Here is a 16,778-nt window from a genome sequence, read left to right on the forward strand (position 1 = left end):
TCTTCGGTGGATGCTATATGCCCAGACTTAATCTTCTGCATGAGGGCCCCCCCACGCACACACACACACACACACACACACACACACACACACACACACACACACACACACACACACACACACACACACACACACACACACACACACACACACACACACATAGACACACCGCACTCACCTTTCCAGACAGTCAGACACTTGTCTTCCTCGGTCTGTGGGCAGAAGGTTTTTTCTGGCATACCCCAACACACATAGACACATGCACCCACTTGATATCAGCGCTGGCAGATGCTGAAACCATTCCGCTGAAGCACGCTATAGAGCCAGGTCGGCTCTATAAGCCTCAGTGAGGACTGTAGATGAGGACAGAGAGAAGACGCAGATGGCATCGACAAACACCCCTCTCTCTGTCACTCCTGACAAGAAGCCCGGTCATTCCCCCATTCTCCAGCATTTTCAATTACGTGTCAGAGTGCAGCTCAGTGTTATTGACGGAACTCCCGGGAAGCCGGGGAGGAACATGAGGAATAGCCGCGGGATTTTTCTATCAAATTGCAGATATCACTGTGAATTCATATCGATCGATAAACCGCTGGCTAGTTCCCATATGGAGCTAACATGCTGTAGCCCTGTAGTGACGGCGTTATTGAGTTACACGCTTCAGAAGCTGGTTATGTCTGCTAAATGGCAATGCGAGAGCGATCTGTACAAAGCGAGCAACTTGTTTTCTCGCCACAGCATTTTATGCAAACTCCCCCAAAAAGTGTTCGTAGGTTGCCGTTGCTGTTGAATGATTTCTCTTGATGTTAAATTCTCAATTATTCATCACAGGAACAGACAGATGCACCCATACATACACCATAGGCACATACGCACAGATGCACACTTGCTGACAAGCCTGAAACCGTATTATAAAGTATTTAAATAAAAATGTAAAAAAGACAACAGTGCTCACATGAGAGGAACAAAAGGATGAATAAGAGAGAGAGAGAGAGAGAGAGAGAGAGACCTCAGAACACAGACAGTATAACAGAGAGAGAGAGACGGAGGTAGCCGGGAAGGCTACATCTCCAAGGACTGACCCTCATTGAGATGTGCGTCACGTCCCTTTGCACTCAAAGCCGAAGAGAGAAATAGGGAGGGAGGAGAAACTGGCTTGAGAGGAGGAAGAGGAGGAGGGGGGGGTGGGGGGGGGGATAGAAAGAGCGTGAGTCAGAGGAGGAGGCTAGTTGGGAAGGGACGGATGGAGAGAGGGGGGGGGCGCGGGTGGAGGGAGTGGCATCGCTGCAGATGATCATATGAGTTATCTATCTCCCCCCTGCCTTTCCCCACTGGGCTAATTAATCTTTGACTTTGTTAGGGAGCCTTAATTACATCACCCAGGCATGCTTTGGTTTGGTTCCTCCAGCGTTTTTAATGAGCTCCGGAGTTGGGACACGAAGCAGGAACCCAGCCTATAAAGAAATGCTGCCCACGGGGGATGCACTGTATATAGCAGTGAAATGACAAACACGACATGCAATTTGTGTATGCACAGATGCTGGTGTCTGTCCATGAACATTTTGTATATGCACGGAGACCTTGCACACCTATACGTATGCACACACGCAAACACACACACACACACACACACACACACACACACACACACACACACACACACACGTTTCTGTCAAATTTAGAGGTTTGCACAACCATACTAATGCACAAGCATTTGTTCAAGTTGTACACACACACACACACACACACACACACACACACTATGCAGCAACAGACGCTGCTCTCCCAGGCATAACAACCTGATCCACTTTCCCTCCCACAGATAGTCTGCTTCACTTTCTCTTTTATTTCATCTCCATATGTTACCTGCTCTCCCAAAATTGCTTGGATGTCACTGACAGCATATTCTTACTGTTGTGCACTGGAGGAAAGAGATACAAAAAAGGAAAATCTAACAAAGCCAGCATTGTTTTATTACATTTAGATATAACTCAAATCAAATCAGCAGATTGCAGTTCCACCTACTGTGTTGTATGTACTATGTACTTTCCAACTACTACATACAAGCTTTAAAAAATAAACTTAGAGCAACACTAATTTTAATTGCTTATTTGCAAATATATAGAGACTAATTCAAGATACAGTAATTAATTACCCATTTCAATGAAACATTGATTGCAATCTGTCATGGTTTGTTGCTCGGGCGAGACAAAACAATGCAATACAAATCCGCCAGCATTTAAACAAATAAAACTAATCTAACGCACTTTAATTATTATAATTGTGTCTTTTCCACACACACTACCAGACCGTAGTTCCGAAATGTCTGCGTGCTCGTGTCCTCGCTTGACACTTCGGTGTGACATTCGTGTTCCAGGAAGCGATCAGATCTCCCCTCCCCGGTGAAAATAGCGCAGCTTGGAGCAAGGGAAAAGTAGTTTTCTTCATCGTACGTACGATTGATCATTCCAGGGACGGTGGCAGGCACTCACAGGTGAGAATAGTGCAGTGGAGACGAACACTTAATGGAGCCATTGTTCTCCTCCGTACACCCCTGGCCCCCATTGCTGTCTGTCAGACGGTGCCCAAATTTCACTGAGCTCCTCTGGTATGATATACAGTACAGGCAATGCATTAGAAACACCTGCTTCAGAGGTGATCTATACTTGGTCCCCTCCCTTTTTCCCCTCAACTCATTGTGAACTTGTAGATCTGCTATTTTCACCGAATGTTTGCCTAGTTTGATAATCCCAGTCTCCCAGAATAGGGTTTGCTTGGGTTCATGTGGTTAATCCTAGTAGTTTGATTTCATTGATTGATCAATTAACCACTGTCACTGTGTGTCTCAATTTTGAACAAATTATAGGCAAAATTATTCAAAACATTTCGAAAGAGAAAGTAGGGCTTGAGTGGTAAAGTTTCTTGTCATGTATACTATACTGTACTATACTACTTACTACAGCTACTGTATACGACTTCAGTTTCTACCAAACCCAAGCTGACATTACTTCTCCTAATGCTACTGCAGTCACTTGCATGTGATAATAAACATCATAATTCAGCGCAAACGTAAAGCCTTCAGCGCTGCAGTAGACTCAAGTTTAAGTCGTAAAAAAACAGATGACATTTTTCCAGTGTGACAGTTGAGCGACTCTTCTAGGTACAAGCCTCAGTTGAGGCTTTTACCTATAGTGCAAAAGGTGTGTAGTTGTTTCTTCAAGTGTTAAAACTTTACAATTCATACACAGCAAAAGACATAGCATTTCACGCTCAGAATTCTGCCGTGTAGTCAGGAAGATATACTGTCCACGTTTGGAAATCCAAACTTGACGCGGGAGCCAGGCCGCAGAGTGACGTGCCCTCGCTCCTCAGATGACATTGCGCGCAAAGCATCCCATTAAGAAGCAAACGGACCATTTGACAACAGACAAAGTATTGGGAAGCCAAGGCAACTAAAATCCTAATATCAAACCAAAACCAAGATTTTGACATAAAATGTATTTTTTCTCTAAATGAGTTTCAGTAACAGCCAAGTGGCTTTGGTTGAGCAGGTCACACTATAGCCGTCTTTCCTCTGCCTGCTGTCTCTCTCCCTTTCTTTTTTCTCTCTCTCTTTCTCTCTAGTCTTTCTCCTCTCTCTCTCTTTATATACTTGTATATAAGACGTAACAATAAAAAATCTCTCTCTCTCTGTTATGGCTTTGTGTTGCTTATCAGTCATCGGATGCACTGTAACAGCAGTGCTACATCAGTTTTACTCCGTGTCGGCAAGATCAGAGCGCCGACGAGTTCTTCCATAATTCATCAGGCGATGAGCCATAGAGACAACGTATGAACGTTCTTTTGAGGACAAGAGGTGGAACCAATGCGTCGGTTGTGTGAAGTCCAGAGCCTCTGTTTGATCAAACTAACCCATCACTAAACACCACTCAGTGGACTATTATGCACAGACCCAAGGTCTTTTCATATCAAACAGGAGGTGAGGAAATAGGAACCAGTTCCAAAATGGAAATGTACATGGCTAATATGACTAATTAGGCGATTTTCGCCCGTATTTTATCATCCGAGTTCCCTGCAGGTAGAAAGTAGGGATTAGGTTTAGCTTTTGATGCGGGAGCCACCTTGTACTTTAACCTGGACTCCACAGCTGCAGGCAAGAGATGATTGCATTGCCCTGTCCAGTTAGCCCAGTCTACATCCGAGGGCTCTCACATGATATAAAAAAAAATCAAATAGATTAAGCACCACATAAAACAGGATAATCCAGGTCTGATACCTGTGGACCATTCTGCAGAAAAATAGGAAAATCGTATCAAAGGATTTTAATGAATTGCAGAAGCCAAAAAGAAAAACACATTTCTCTCCTGCCGCGAAGTGAAAATGTATAATGTACTGTATTTGATATGCGTTGGAGAAATGTAATTAGGATTACTGCATAACATTATCAGGGCACCTAGATGATGAGGAATCTTATTTTCTGGCTCTGCTGAAACACCCTCTCCCGGGCCATCCCACCACCACTTCAAACTGTGAATAATTCCACACAAATTCCACTACCAAAGCAATTTCCTATTTTTTGGGCTGAGGACACGGCCATTTTTTCTTTTCTTTGTTGTACCTCATTGGAGAATAGTGGGAATAGGGAGAACAGTGAAGCTTGTCATTGAAAATTACTTTCCCTTTGAAAATAGGCTGGGAGGAAGAAAAGGTATAAGGAAAGAGCTTGAGGTCAATAAAAAAAGATATGGGAAGATGTCAAATTGATTCAGAATAAACCTAAAAGCATGTTAGAGGTTTCGTGTATTGGGAGGCACGACGGTCTTCTCCGAAATCCCCACAGATGCAGATTGGCTTTGCTGACTGCCTTTCTTCCAGCCTCCACCAAGCCCCCAGAGCCACGGTAGAACAGTGAGAACAAGAGGCCGTCGCCTGGTGGTCAAATCTGGGATAGCAATGCTTCCGCATTTAAAACGCCACTGCGCATGCTTCTACCGTTTTAAAACCCTAGTGCGCCTGCTCGGTGCTCAAGACTTCCGTATTTGGGCACCCAAATTTGGTGCCCAAATGCGGAAGTAGAGCGTTCTTCCGGGTGCTTCAAACGCCAGTGAGCAACTTTCATTGGGGCAGTCCGCCCTCTAGATATATTATAACTCTATGGACTCCACCCACCGCCAACTGTCTCCTCTACCACCCTCAGTCATGCATCTGGAGGAACCCCGGGGGTGTCGAGCAGAGTTAGGGACACTCAACCTATAGGCTGGCCAAAAGAAAACCACACACACAAAACACACACAAATCCTGGCAAGTTGAGGGAGTCTAGTTCATCATTCTATCTGGTGGCGTCGAGCTGAGACGAGGTGACCCTCACAGCGATCACCGAGTGTGTTATGAGTGGCACATCATCCATCAGTGTCGGAATAAATCACATCACCTCAGGCAGACAACAGAGAATGCGGCACATTTGGACAATTTATCACTCGCATGTGAGGGGAAGGTGGTGGTGGGGATTGTTTCTTTGCATTTTACCGACAGCGTCAGCCTTTAATTGCTGCTGCTTTGTAAACGGTTTAAAAGTGAACAAGGAGGAAGAGAGTACATTATGCTCAGACACACCATTGTAATTTCCATCTGGAGTTTAATCAACACTGAATTATGGATCGCCTCAAACTCAAAACAGCTTTTTGTGCTCTAAATATTTCAAATGCATGTGGGCGAGAAAACGTGATCGGCGGGAGATGTTTGTCAGGAGATCACTGCCTTCACATTTGGTGTAAATAGAAGGGGATGAGTCATGTACTGATGGCATAATGTTTTACATAATCATGTTTGCTGGCTTAAATAACTAGAATTGTTGTCTAACAACAGCATAACTTGGATTTTGTCTTTATGTTCATTGTGAGACCGGAAGCGTATAAACATTTTGAAAAGGAAGGGTCACACACACACACACACACACCCCCACACACACACACACACACACACACACACACACACACACACACACACACACACACACACACACACACACACACACACACACACACACACACACACACACACACACACACACACACACACACACACACACACACACACACACACACACACACACACACACACACACAGCAATCAAAACTGTTTGCTTAATTTAATTGTTCATTCACCATGCCACAGAGGGGTTTCAGCCATCGGGCCTTCATCAGTGAGTGGCCAAAGACATTACTGTATGTGGTATTACGAATGAACAATTAAATAAAGCAAACAGATTTTTCTGAGTGAGTTTTCTTTTCAAAATGTTTATAGACAACTAGGACAACGCACCAGGCAGACAGAGCGCAGACGCATGCCTACAAGAAGACTAATTGCTAATGTGTGACATAAATAGTGTGAAAGGGAACTTAGGTAACGCACATCGACTGGTGAGTGCTGGGCTAAAGATTCAAGAGGCTTCAGTTCAATAAGGTTGAGCTTGCACGCCAAAACAGGTAAAAGGTACGAGATCTTTTATGAGCTGACGACGTTTCGATCCGCTGAGGATCTTCATCAGGTCATAAAGATGCCTGCGTTAATGATTGCTGATGCCTTCGTGGATATACTAACCGTTTCAATGCGTCAAAATGTCTAAACTAGCTTGACCTGAAATACTACTCCCAGTCAAACACAGAACAGATTTCAAGATACTGATCACTATACTGTATACCTACAAGGCCCTCAACAACAAGGCTCCCTGCTACCTTTCTGAACTCTCCAACTCCTATGGAACTCACTCACAACTCACAGCTGCTCCCACCCTCACCAAATTTAGAACCACACTCAAACCCCACGTTTTCAGACATGAAGAATTACCTACCAAATCGTAGTCTCCTTTTTCTACCTTTTTGTTTTCTATAGTTTTCAACCTTTTAACTACCGGTAGTGTTTTTCCCCTAATAAAGTAGTTTTTATTTGGTTTCTGTAAAGTGACTTTGAGTACTTAGAAAAGCACTATATAAATTTGTAGGCTATGTATTATTATTATTATTATTACTGAATGAACCGCAAGGCAGGTCAGTCCAGTGTTTTGATTAGACTTTTTGTCGTGTTTTCACATGCAACAGCTCTCACAGCATCACCCTGACCAACCGCTGGGTGTTAAATTGACCGGTCGGTGCTGCATATGGAGGAAACGGGATACAATCACGGGGGAAGACAGAGCCAATCACACTTGTTATCATGGTTAGATTCCATTGGTGCAATAGTCTCTGGTTGCACAAAGGAAATGAAAAGATGGTTCCAGTAGATAACTGTTATATGCTGTGACTTCCTCTGTGTGTGAGGGTTGAGTTTCATTATTTCTCCCAACAGCCAAACGGACTCGAGGTCTGATGCCATTTCCCCCCAGGATGTGTGCAACAGTTAATCGAACTAATTGATTTGATATTTTGTAAAAATGTAATACATAAAATAAAAACATAAAAAAGTTGATAATAATACATAAGACAACAACTCTTCTCGGTTAATTGAAAAAATAATTGATATAATAATTGCTAAAAAGATCATTGATGGTTGCAGCCCTAGCCCCCAGGCATGTGGAATTTATAGGAATAAGACTTGTCATTTACATTTAGATAAAAAAAATTATATGTATGCAGTATTCATTCATAAACCCAAGAACTTAGATTTCGCTGTTGTCGGACAGAAACCTCTTATCTCCATATTTTAATTTTGTGTTTTTTCACTAATTAACGCCCTATTTGATCATACTACAGCGTCACACAAAAGTAGCAGATCTGCAAGTAGATCTGCTACTTTTGCTACTTTTGAATTTGAATCCTGAAAAGTAACAGTTTCGGACATAATGTGGTTTCCACCGGACAGAGACAATTTACTACTCAAATGCAGTAAAATTCATTCATAAGCACATGAACTTAGATTTTCTACCGGTATTCTAGCTCACAACTATAGGCCATTCATATCCTTTAGCCATTTCGCAACAGACAGTCCTTAGCCAGGTCTCACAGTAATTGACCTAGCTTCTGCTAAAATTGCATGTGATGTTCACTCCAGACACTGTCAAAGTGGCCAGATTGCACATAAAAGTGGCCTGACGAGCGCTTAAACCTTAATGTGAAATATCTGCGTGCAGATTCCAGACTAGACTTTTTTTTTGCTAATACTCTGTAAAGTGGTCTGTCTGACAGTAGAAAGATGTTCCGGATGTTGGAGCGTGCACGTAAGTGGGGCACAGTGAGTGGAATGTAGCTAGACGGCAAGGCAGAACAGCAGGTATACAGCTTGAAATTGCATTGGCACCATCTCTGTCACACAGACAGATGGTGTGGTAAAGATAGCAGCAAACTCTGTCTCCTCTACCACCCTCAGTCACACATACTGTATCTCAGAGGAGCAAGGGACGCTAAAACTTGTATATTATTTCCCCCATATGGGATTTTTTTTCCTCCCCCATACGGTATTGGGCCATACCCTCTCCAACTTTGACAAGTCATTCCATAAACCAGGGAATCTTATGATTTCCAGACTTCCAAAACTCGGATTCAGCCGCATATTCTGGTTCCTCAAAATATGTCACCGCGCACTCTGTCATTCTCTCAAGTCAGGTGAAACGCAGCCCTCAAACACAGACAGATAAAGAAGAATGAAACAGGGACAGCCATGGCAATGAATATTGCCATGGAAACGAGACTGTTCCAGCGGCGGTCGTTGAAATTAGAAGTTAGGGAAACGGATTGGATACTATGGAACAATAACTAACTTTTTTTCCCTCCGCAGCTCTCGTAAGTTACTCAATTTCAATGTGTATTGTTATTTGCTAACATCTCTTAAAGGCTTTATTAATGCAATGCATCTCCCTTTGTGACAAAGCCCTTATATCAGTAGAAATGTATGGTTCTGGACCCTGGGGGAGGCTTGAGTGCTGCATTTAGCCCACAGGGGAACCCTCACAATCCCCCCCAAAAACTCCTCTTTATACCCCTCATCCTACTGTACTTCCCCGAATTTCTTCATCTAATCCCCCTCCCTCTGAGTCACTCTGATTTACCTCATCAAATGAACAAAGAGCCCAAGTCATGATTTTATGCTGATGGTATTGGCATTTCTTTAGTAATGTAATTGCTGTTACCTTCCCTTTTTTCTCCCCAAGATGTGCCATAATCATTCAAATGCCACCCCCACTTATCCTGTTTTGAATTGTATCTATGATTGTAACTGTAACACAACTCGGGGTGTCATTGAGAAGAAAAGGAAATTGTTATTTTGAAAGTGAAATGCATAGCCTGTCTGTCACTGATATTGTGTTATGTACTGTTAACATTTTCCCATTTTGTTTAACACTTAACCTTAATTGGGCTTCCAACCCCGATGGAATGATCACCACTGAATCCATTCGAAATGTAAATTACACTTATTACACCCGATAATATTTACTGAACATGGAATGAAAATGAGCTCACGTAAGCACTTCCTCTTAAAGACAGAACACATCTTTTGGGTGACCGTGTGAAAGACTTAAATGCCCTGTGTTAAACAATGCCTTTTGGGAGGGAGCAGGGCATTAGAGACGAATCTAACTGAGAGAGACGGCATTAGTGTTGAAATTTCAGTCTCTCTCATTCCGCTGTAGTTTGCACACAGTGTGTGGGGTAGAAATTAGGGGCATCAGTTTCCCTCAGTTGGTCTTAAGGTTTTGCATACAGATTAAGCTAATTAGAAATGAGCCATATAAATCACCATGGCCAAAGGGGGAAATAGGATTGAGCCCATTCTTCATGAGAAACTGGAGAGAGAGAGAAAAAAAAACATGAATTATTCAAGTTTTTTTTTATTATGATTACTTTTCTCCACACACACAAAAAGAAAATAATAAAAAAAAAGTATGAAAGAACAGAGGAGAAAAGGAAGGGGGGAGGGGGAGTTGTTTATCACTATCCGAGAACAATCTTACACAGCTTTCTTTTTGTAATTTTTTTTTTCATGCAAAAATCATGCGGCCAATTTGTTGATGTAAGTGACCCTGAACCTCGTGGTTTGCTATCTTATTTAACCAATCAGAGCAGAGACATCTTGAGCGCTAATGTAATCAGCATAGGTAAGCATAGAGAAGTGAGGGCTATATAGGCTGTTGTAGTACTTTGGATTTGTAGCTGTTCAATGTAATATGTAGCCTCTGTTTATATTGTTGTGCCAGTGAATATAATCCCATATAGTAGGTGTACTATGCAGACTAGCGTATAGGGTGACAGGTCAGAATAGTGTGGAATGATAGGCATATAGGACAGAATGTTATATTCTACCATCTTACATTTTATTATAAGTGGTCAGACAAGAGTTAGTCAGTATGTTAACTAGAAGAGACTAACTAAAACATTAACTAACTTTTAGAACTAACCTCAGTTTTAGTGCTGTTCTAATAATGGTGTTGCTGTTTTCATTTGAACTTGTTGTTGCTTTTATTTTGGTTTTGGTTCTGGAGGGGTCTCTCCTTCAATGGCTCTCTAACACTCTCCCTTCCCCGTTGTCTCTTTCTTGTCCTAGGAGGTGAATTAGTGTTGCCCATAATAACGGTGGACTCCCTAGACCCCCCATCCATTGCCACCCGCTACCCGGTAATCCCCCCGCCCCCCACCACCTACCGCCCCTTCCTCACCCTGCTCGATACCACCAAAGAGTCCCTCCCCCTGCCCAATGCCCGCCCCCCGTGCCCCCTGGACCATGAGGACTGCGACGAGCCCATCGAGGTGTCGGCGTACGGCTCGGGCGAGATGACCGAGTCGGACGACGAGGACTATTACAAAAACTCGCCCCTGGTCACCGACAGGACTGTCCTCCCCCCTCCCCCGGCCGCCGAGGGCGGCGTCCAGCACCCCCACGACCGCCACTCCTCCCGCTCCCCCGGCGGCTCCTCCCACCGCCCGCCCCTCGCCGCCACCCCCACGGCCGACCCCGACCGGCTCGGCCCCCCGCGCCTCAAGCCCGGTGCGTCCGGCGCCGGCAGCAGCAACAACATCCCCGCCGGGAAAATGAACACCCGGGACCAGGTGCTGCTGCCGCCGGCCCACCCCTCGTCCGACCCGGGGCACCGCCGCGCCCCGGGGGGCGTGACCTACCCCCCTAACTTCCCCCATGTGCCCACCCCAGACCCCACGTCCCCGGAGAGAGGCCTGCCCGGCGCCGTCGAGGTGCAGCAGTCCAGCAGCACCACGGGCATGGTGGTGGGCATCGTGGCCGCCGCCGCCCTATGCATCCTCATCCTGCTCTACGCCATGTACAAGTATCGCAACCGCGACGAGGGCTCCTACCAGGTGGACCAGAGCCGCAACTACATCAGCAACTCTGCCACGCAAAGCAACGGTGCCCTGGTGAAGGAGAAGCAGCCCACCACTGCCAAGACAGTGACCAAGAACAAAAAGAACAAAGACAAGGAGTACTACGTCTGAGGAGGAGGGGCGTCCATGACACCCGGAGGCAGGCGGCACACTTAGAGGAGAGAGAGACAGAGAGAGAGAGAGAGAGAGGGGGGGAGAGAGACAAGGCAGTATAAGGTGATAAGTAATACATTTATATTTCAGTGGCAGTGTCTCATTGACTCATGATTAATTTAAACATTGTTATGCCACTCCTGTTGCGTATAGTATAACTTACAGTATAGTATACATTAGTGTACTCTCACCCAACGTAAGTATAAATTACTCTTTGCGCGTCATATTTCTGTTCCTCAGTGTCTCAGCCAAACGCAGTTTCGATTGATTTCACTCACTACGTACATGTTGGCGGCAAGACAGGTCAAAGGGAAGGCCGTTAAACGCCCGTTTACACCCAATTTCTAACACACACAGTATCGTGCCAACAAGCTTATAACGCATACCCATGAAGCAGTACAGTTTATGGGTAAGTGTACAGACTGGTGACTAAATATCTTGAGCTACTGTAAAGATCCACCGTCAGTATTTGAGGGTATTGAGGGTCTGTCCGGCATCCCGAGGCTAGTGAGCGTGAGTCGTCGCGTCAAGAGCACAGGGCTCAATTAGTGACTCAGCGCTCCTCTGTAAAACCAGTATACTGCCAGCTTACAGAGACGCTGTGTCCAAACCTCTGTCTCGGTCACCTCTTTCAAGTATTTCAGCGTCTCTGATCTCTCCCTCGTCGTCATACCTCTCTCCCTCTCTCTCTCTCCCTCTCGTTCACGTGCGTTCTGTTTCTCTCCCAGTCCAACGGTGCTCGGCAGCCGACGCAATGTAACTCTGCTGTGTTTCAAGCATGTAGTATTCATTAACGAAAAAGAGATAAAAAAATAAACTGTTTTTACTTTCCGTGGAGTTTCGAGAAAACAAAAAAAGAGGAAAAAAATCAATAACGATGATTGATTGATTGATTGATTGATGATGATGATAACGTTAAACGTAGCAACCATGTGCGATACCACCACCTACTTCGACCAACCCAACGGATGCTGTCTCGTACGTTTAGCTGCCAAACCATCTTGAGGCCAAAAGCCCCCTTTGGTCGTCCTTTGTTCCAGCAGATATGTGTCATGTGTTTCTGAGGCTCCGAGGGCCTCAACCTAGCAAGGGCCTGCAGAGAAACTGTGTCACGTCCTTACAGTTACTAATCACAGAGAAACAGAAAAAACCTCCAGCAAACAAAATGAACTGTGCTCTATATAAATATAAATATATGTATAGACGTTTCAGAAACCTGTGGACCTGATTGTGCGTGGATGAAAAAAAACGAGATTTCACAGAATGTGCGTGCAGCAGTGAACAGCGAGGATGGACATAAGGATTTCTTGATGAGAGATCGGTTGTCACACACAGGGCCACGCACACGTACACACACACAAAAAACACACATGCACACACGTCACATACACACACATACACCCCTCCCATGGACAGTACGGCTGATGCAATGCCTTGCTGCAAGACTCAGTCGTTTTCGTTGGTGTAGGTGAAGAAACATTCAGAGACGGAGATGTTTTTTAGGTTGCTGTTCCTTTGTTGTGATTTTTTTTTATTGTTTTCTCCTGAGAAATGAGAGACATTTTATGGAAATTCTGAGTTGATTTTGCTGGAGTTCCACTGTGGAGAGAAAGCTACCTTGCATCTGAAAAGAGCAACTGTGTCTTTCGTTCCCCCCCGTCGCGAGCCTGACTGGACTGATGATTGCAGCCAATGGGCCAAAAAGCAGACATTGTTTTAGGCGAACACCTGGTTCCCTTGAAGATGTACAACAGAACTCTAGTATTCCAATTTTCTCAACTCTATTAAAAAAAAAAAGAAACTGTACCATGAAAAGAAAAGAAAAATCTTGAAAAAAAAAAAAAAGTTTGTGAAATGTCTAAATATTTGACTCACCCCATTACTAAGAGAAATGTCTTTTCCCTATATCATTCCTATTTGGAGAAAAGAAAAAGAAAAACATGACTATGGTAATTGATTCTGGGAAATCTGAAATTTATATGTTCTTTTTTTTTAGGTAATTGAGCAAATGTGAATTGGATTACAACACAAAAATCATGTTTTTTTCACCCTCGACAGTAAAAACGTTTTCTCTCGTTTTTTGTCCTCCTTATGTCGCCCTTGACACCTCGTTCCACATCCATCTCTTTTTCTTAGTATGGCAGAACATGTGTCCATGTGAACCCGTGGGCCGAGCAGGGTCTACCGCCCATCCTCCATTTTATATTTGTTATTGTTTTATACCTTAATTCTGTCTATACCGCTAGAGACAAAATGGCCGCCAAGGTCTGTTGGCAGGCTCCATTTGTTCACCTCTACCCGCTGGGTTTGTCCGGTTTCGGTTCTCTCTCCATTTCCAGGCATACTCCTCCCAGTAACTTCCTGTTCTTTCTAAATGTTATTGTAAAGTGTTCCAGTGAGATGACTCTAAATATGTGTACATTAACAGAGGGGAATACACTTGGTTATATACTTCTTACTCCATGTGTCCTGTGGTCTGTCCTCTTTTTAATCTGCTCATTACAATGACTAAGAGATTTCAGGCTAGGATTTAATTGTTTTCTCCTGAGAAACGAGAGACATTTTATGGAAATTCTGAGTTGATTTTAAGGTTAATTAAGGTTAACTAGTGTTAAGCAGAAGTGATGTTCTTGTCACCCACTAATCTACTCTAGCAACGCCGTTTGACTGGAAGGGGGGGGGGGGGCAACAACGGCAAATGTTGACTAGGGGGGATATGAGTTACGATTCTGTCCCTATCGGATCATTAACTCGAACGGTGCTGAGTCAGCTGAAGCGGACTTCGCAACGCTCGGCGGGGCGACTCGCTCGCCTGCCGGCTCGCTCTCTGGTGCCTATCGTGGCTAAAGTTCGCTTGGCGTGCTCTCTGGTGCCACTCGTAGCTCAAGTTCGCTTGGCGCGCTCTCTGGTTCCTCTCGTGGCTCAAGTTTGCTTTAGACGGCGCGCCTCTGCGTTTTAACAGTTTTTTAGTCAAACATTTAACGTTTGGTCACATTTGTCCCAAGAAGTCACGATATGCATTTTGGGGAGTTGAGTGTGTTGGCTCTAGCCACAAGAATTTGGCCCGTGGCTGCATGGGTGCCAACCTCAAGCCATGGGTAATGTTCCATACATTCAATGTATTTTATTGCTGCTGTTATTACAGGACTATGTGTGCATCATAATTTGGAGAGCTTTTTTCATGTTCGTTCACACAGATACGGAGAGCACCACTTTATCAGCACTTTTATTAATTTGCTACAGGCAGCACAGAGAACGACATACGTTTTTCGGCGTTGAGCTGATGCCAAAACATGTACTGTACATTGTTCTCTATGCTGCCTGTGCCAACTTAAAGGGGATGAAACCCTAGGCCAGTGGTCTTCAACGTTTCTCAGGCTCAGTAAGGACCCCTTAGCTGAGAGGCGAAGCAGGGACCTCCACTATTATATTGTATACTTTTTTTCACTTTTTTCTTTTTTAGAATGTCGTCCATGCAACTTGAAAAGAAGCTTTCAAAGCCAGCTCACCATATTTAACTGATTGCCTCATCAATATCTGTTGACTGTTGAGGGATTTGAGACTAGCCTGGAAGTATTCCACAGGGTTTTAAAGTGCCTATGAGACACAAAGTGATGCTGCAGCTGTGATGCCTTCATAGATTCATTTGACAGTACTATCTTCAGTGTTCAGAGTGTGAGCGTTCAGGAAACAGAAGGTAAAAACCTCTAATTGCTAATTTGTCGTGAATTTTTCAATGGTTGTCCCCCAGTGTATCACTGGCTCAGAAAACGAAGCAGGATTGCTTCCTACCTTCAAAATAAAAGTGTATAATTGGTCGCTTTGGGGAAATGAAATGCTTATTCTATTTTTTGGTGTATAGAGCATTAGAATGATATCCAACTGGGATAAATATGGAGTGGAAAACCTTCTTGAAAGTAAAGTATAGCGGTCAAGAAGGTTATGTGTTCAAATCCCACGTCTTGAAAGCCGACATGAAGAGGATATCAGGGAACTGCCAGAAGACAGCAGGCAAACATGTGTTTTTGGCTGAAGGTTCTATCGTGTGTTCAAGTCCCCTTACTCTCATTTGAAAGTGCACAGTGCAAAATTTAGACAATTTAGATGACAGCGGAGGTGCAGCTGAACTGAAAGGTAAGATTTTGGCACCAATATCCTGTTTGGGGGGGGGGGGGCATTATGTATGCTATTACTATGATGTGAAAGTTACGACATACGTAATATATCTCAGGATCTGATGACACTGAGATATAAACCAATAAGCGATAGTATGTAATATAGACCATCCTATATGATATCTTATTATTAAAGATTGTTATAGTGCACCAACCTCTCAGAGATTCCTCATTAAGTGCAAACCTACCTAGCAATAAAGAAAATCTGATTTTGATGGTCAAAATACAGCATAGTACTACGCAGTCAACAATACAGTATATCAAGATAGAAAGACTACATAGTATGCCTACTACTGCATACTATCCATATATACTACATAGTATGCATACTACATAATATTTCTACTATGTAGTGTGCATACTACATACTATTCATACTGCATACTATACATACTGCATACTACATTATACTGTATGCATACTAGATGGTATGCATAATACATCATCTATTGTATCCATTTTGTATACTATTAGAATTTTTTGTCTAACGTCAGTTCAGCTCAATATTGCTAATTGTCTCCGCCAGGCCGAAAGGCATGGCGAGAGAGTATGTTTTCGCCCCTGTCCGTCCGTCCGTCCGTCCGTCCGTCCGTCCGTGTGTCCTGTCTGTGTGTTAGCAGCTAATCTCTGGCACCGTTGGCCCGGTCGCTCTGAAACTGTGCACACACACTCCCTGGATGCCAATTCAGAACCTCTGCCCCTCACATGGGCCTGTTATAGCGCCACCAGGAGGCCGATTTGTGCAAAACCCTTTTTTTTACATTACTCCTACAGATTTTATCCAAACGTCATGCAAATCGGTACACAGTATCTCTATAGTCATGTGATCAACACAAATCTGTCCGATTTCCTATATTCCATCCTCATTGCCTATGGTTGGCTTCCAAAGTTTGCAGGATTTTTGAACAAAAAGCCTCAAACTATGCACGCAGCTGGCGATTTCCGTGAATTTTCACACGCACATTCCCACTAGGCAGAGGAAGAAATGCCACCCTTTTCACATTGGCCTGTTATAGCGCCACCAGCAGGTCTAATTTAGCAAAACACATTTTTGGAACAAAATGCCTCAAATCATGAATGCAGTGTCTGATTGCCGTGAAAGACCTAAGAATAAATGGCACCCTTT

At 43.9% G+C, this 16,778-nt stretch overlaps 1 protein-coding gene across 5 annotated transcripts in view; it reads left to right on the top strand.

The window, feature by feature from the left end:
• Positions 1 to 11,455, top strand: part of nrxn2b (neurexin 2b) — an 890,203-nt gene extending 878,748 nt beyond the window's left edge. For all 5 annotated transcript variants that reach the window (XM_080450580.1, XM_080450581.1, XM_080450582.1 and 2 more), the window contains one exon: positions 10,534 to 11,455. In XM_080450580.1, the coding sequence (XP_080306706.1) occupies positions 10,534 to 11,435 (902 nt within the window). In that variant the 3' untranslated portion in view covers positions 11,436 to 11,455. The remainder of the gene's footprint in view (positions 1 to 10,533) is intronic.
• Positions 11,456 to 16,778: the final 5,323 nt, after the last annotated feature.

Source organism: Gymnoscopelus braueri, assembly GCF_963280865.1.
Source record: "Gymnoscopelus braueri genome assembly, chromosome: 15".
Taxonomy (NCBI): domain Eukaryota; kingdom Metazoa; phylum Chordata; class Actinopteri; order Myctophiformes; family Myctophidae; genus Gymnoscopelus; species Gymnoscopelus braueri.